A 3,049-nucleotide genomic window follows, 5' to 3' on the forward strand; every position below is an offset into this window, starting at 1 on the left:
TAATAAAAATGAACGAAATTTAGTAACTAGCTTCGAGGAAATCACGACGTGGGATTCTAGTTACTAAATTTCGTTAATTCTTATTACTGCCCTTCGTTATGAATATTTCAGTCGTTCTTCGAATTTTTGTGAACGAAAGGGCAATAATAAAAATGAACGAAATTTACTAACTAGCCCCGACGAAACCACGATGTGCAATTCTAGTTACTAAATTTCGTTCATTCTTATTACTGCCCTCCGTTATAAATATTTCAGTCGTTCTTCAAACTTTTCCGAATGAAAGGGCAGTAATAAAAATGAACAAAATTTACTAACCAGCCCCGACGTGAAATACTAATTACTTCGTAAACGCATACTAAATCCGGTTGCAAAAGAAAACATAAGCCGTTGGATGCAGCGTGAACGAGCTTAGAACCATGAAATTTCCTCGAGCACCTTTTCAAAGTCAAACCTGACGAGAGGATTTGTAAAATAATACCTTAACCAGGCTCCAAAGCTTGGCAAAGCAATCCATTCAGCCAGCACACACGTTTCACTTCCGCTCGGACGGGCCGGCGTCCACACACTGACACGATCATCGCTACGCAGCATCCGACGCTCGAACTTTTATTTTTAACCAGAACAAACGTTACGCACCTTTCCGCCGACGATGCTCAGCCCAAGACTGGTCTTCGGTTCCCTGTAGATCTCCACGAGCCTCTCCGGTCCCCAGTGCTTCGACCAGCTCACGTTACCCTCGGGATCTCGCTGCGTGACCGTCATGTCGACCCGTTCCTCGACGAACACCAACGTCGGTAGCTTGCAAGGTGACGCGGGATTCTCGGCCTCCTTCGATCTCTCAGGACGCTGTCCAGCCTCCTCTAGCAGCTCATCGTCGCTGCACTGGACGGCCTTCGACTCCTGATAAGTCTGAACTTCGACCTCCCTCCGAGGACTCCGTACGCACTTATCTGAACCGTCCGCCGGTTTCGCGACGAAGGAAATATCAGTCGGAACACACTGAACGCTCTTCGACTCCTTTTCAGATCTCGAAGGGCTGTCGAACGACTCTTCAAAATCTGGAGTCCTCGATAAACTCCCTAATTCGTCTAAGCAACACTGGACGCTTTTACTCTCGCCCTGAGTCTGAGTCTGCACCTCCCGCCTTGGACTCTGGTAATATTTCCTGGCTAGATGTATGGGACTCTCTTTGGAGATCTCGGACGGACTGACGCTCTGTTCAGGGCTGCACTGAGTGCTCTTGGTCTCCTGCTCGGTCTGTGTCTCAGCGTCGAGTTTCTCCTTCGGTGAATACTGGGTCTCCTTGAAGCTACGCTCCGGTTCGGGTCTGTCGTACTGCTGGCTCCAACTGTCCGGCGCTGATTTTAGAAGACTTTCTAAGGAAGCTGAGAGTAGCTGACTCTCGAGCGTTTGACTTTGGTATTCGAGGGAGTGTTCCTTGCTGATCAAGCTGCTGTCCTCTTCGGGTTTGAAGAGGACCGATTCGTCCAGCAGCGTCGGACGCTGCCAGGGCGTCCTTTCATAATCCTTGGACTTCCGCTCAGGCTGGGTCTCCTCGCCGAGTCTTTCCTCGCCGTAGTAAAAAGTCTCTGGCCTCCTCGGAGGAAGCGGAGCTTCCTGGTCCGCTTCTAGCCTGGCACTGTCCGCGTCCGGCTCCCTTGGCCTTTTGAAATAACAGGAAAAGAGGTGAGAAAGATGGTAAATAACGAAGTGCTGGGAGGGGGGAGGCTAACGAAGCGTTCGGTCGGCTCGGTACGGTTAATGAGCGTTGGCTTCTTCTAGAAGGAATTTGCTGCTGCGAACGCTCGGGTCTTCTGGAGTGACCCATTAATTGCGAGCACGGTGAACGCAATTCGTGCGGTTTATTTAGGACAAGCGAACTCTAAGAGGATTCTGCTCGATGGCTCCACCGATCACTTATACTTTCATATTAATATCGTCAAGGGAAAATGGAGGTAAAAATTATGATACTCAATTTTAATAANATGTATTGTATAAAGGAAGAAGGAAGTCCATTGGAGACCGAAAGGTCAGGAGAGACACTAAATGAATTATCATTCTTTATCGATCCTTACTTTTCGGCTTCGGTTGTACTTCCGTTCGGTTCTGAATGCGCTTTCAGATTTAACGAGTTGTCGTATAAATTCGCGACCAACGGATCCCGTGACTGGCGCGAATAATTCCTCGTTACGACGTCTTCGTACGACTTCCAACAGCCGATTCACACGAACGACGGCTTAATGTCCCCGTCTCGAATGTGTAGCGCACCAGTCACGTTTATGCCGCGTATAATTCTTATATAATGCCGTCTCAATGCGGCGGACACACGCTCCAACAATAACATTAGTCGCGTCGTTGTATGAGTTCCCTCCGCGGCGAGAGAGTCGATTTCCGCCAAGCTTCGTCCAAGAACTTGCAAAGTTTCCGGAGAGGAAAGCAATTTCGGCCAAACCACCAGCCTCCCCCCTTCGACCGAACGCGAAAAAAAGCTAGTCATTTGCCTGAGAAACAGGCGACGTTCGAATTTATGTCACCGCTCTGTCGCCAGTGAAATATGCATGTCTTATACTTATCCGGGTTTTAACGCGGCGTAAAAATGATTTTTTACGACGCGGAGAGTCGGTTTTCACTACGGCCTTACTACCACCAGTACCGCAAATGAGACAATGCCTTGTTATAATAATTCAATGTGTAATGTGTATCCTGTTTAGGAGCTAGGCTCGTCATATTTCCTGCACCGAGTTCACGGTACGAGTGTTTTATTTATAGCGGCCTGCAGTCGAGTTTAGGTGGAATAAATTTTATATGTGTAACACATGTTTACTTCCGTGTTGCCGTGTGGCCTAAGTACCCAGCGTGGCTTCCGTTCGTCAGAAACTGCGTAATAATTATTCATGTGTAAAAGGGGGGGTAAGGATTGTGAGAAAAATTTATTCGAAAATTTAGTAAAATATATAAATTATTATATTGAGTTGGCAATTAAGTAATTTCGGATTTTAAATAAGTTTATCGATAAATTCCGCAATTATTTAATTGCCAACCCAATATA

At 47.0% G+C, this 3,049-nt stretch overlaps 1 protein-coding gene across 1 annotated transcript in view; it reads right to left on the reverse strand.

Annotated features, from left to right (window-relative positions):
- Positions 1–3,049, reverse strand: part of LOC108629139 (putative serine/threonine-protein kinase kinX) — a gene marked incomplete at its 5' end in the record, with an annotated part of 14,571 nt that overhangs the window by 7,230 nt on the left and 4,292 nt on the right. Inside the window, one exon of the mRNA XM_018031580.2 lies at positions 637–1,663. Coding sequence (XP_017887069.2) covers positions 637–1,663 — 1,027 coding nt within the window. The remainder of the gene's footprint in view (positions 1–636; positions 1,664–3,049) is intronic.

The sequence above is a fragment of the Ceratina calcarata genome, unplaced genomic scaffold (genome assembly GCF_001652005.2).
Source record: "Ceratina calcarata isolate Rehan_Ccalc_2016 unplaced genomic scaffold, ASM165200v1 scaffold129.2, whole genome shotgun sequence".
NCBI classification, from domain to species: Eukaryota; Metazoa; Arthropoda; class Insecta; order Hymenoptera; family Apidae; genus Ceratina; species Ceratina calcarata.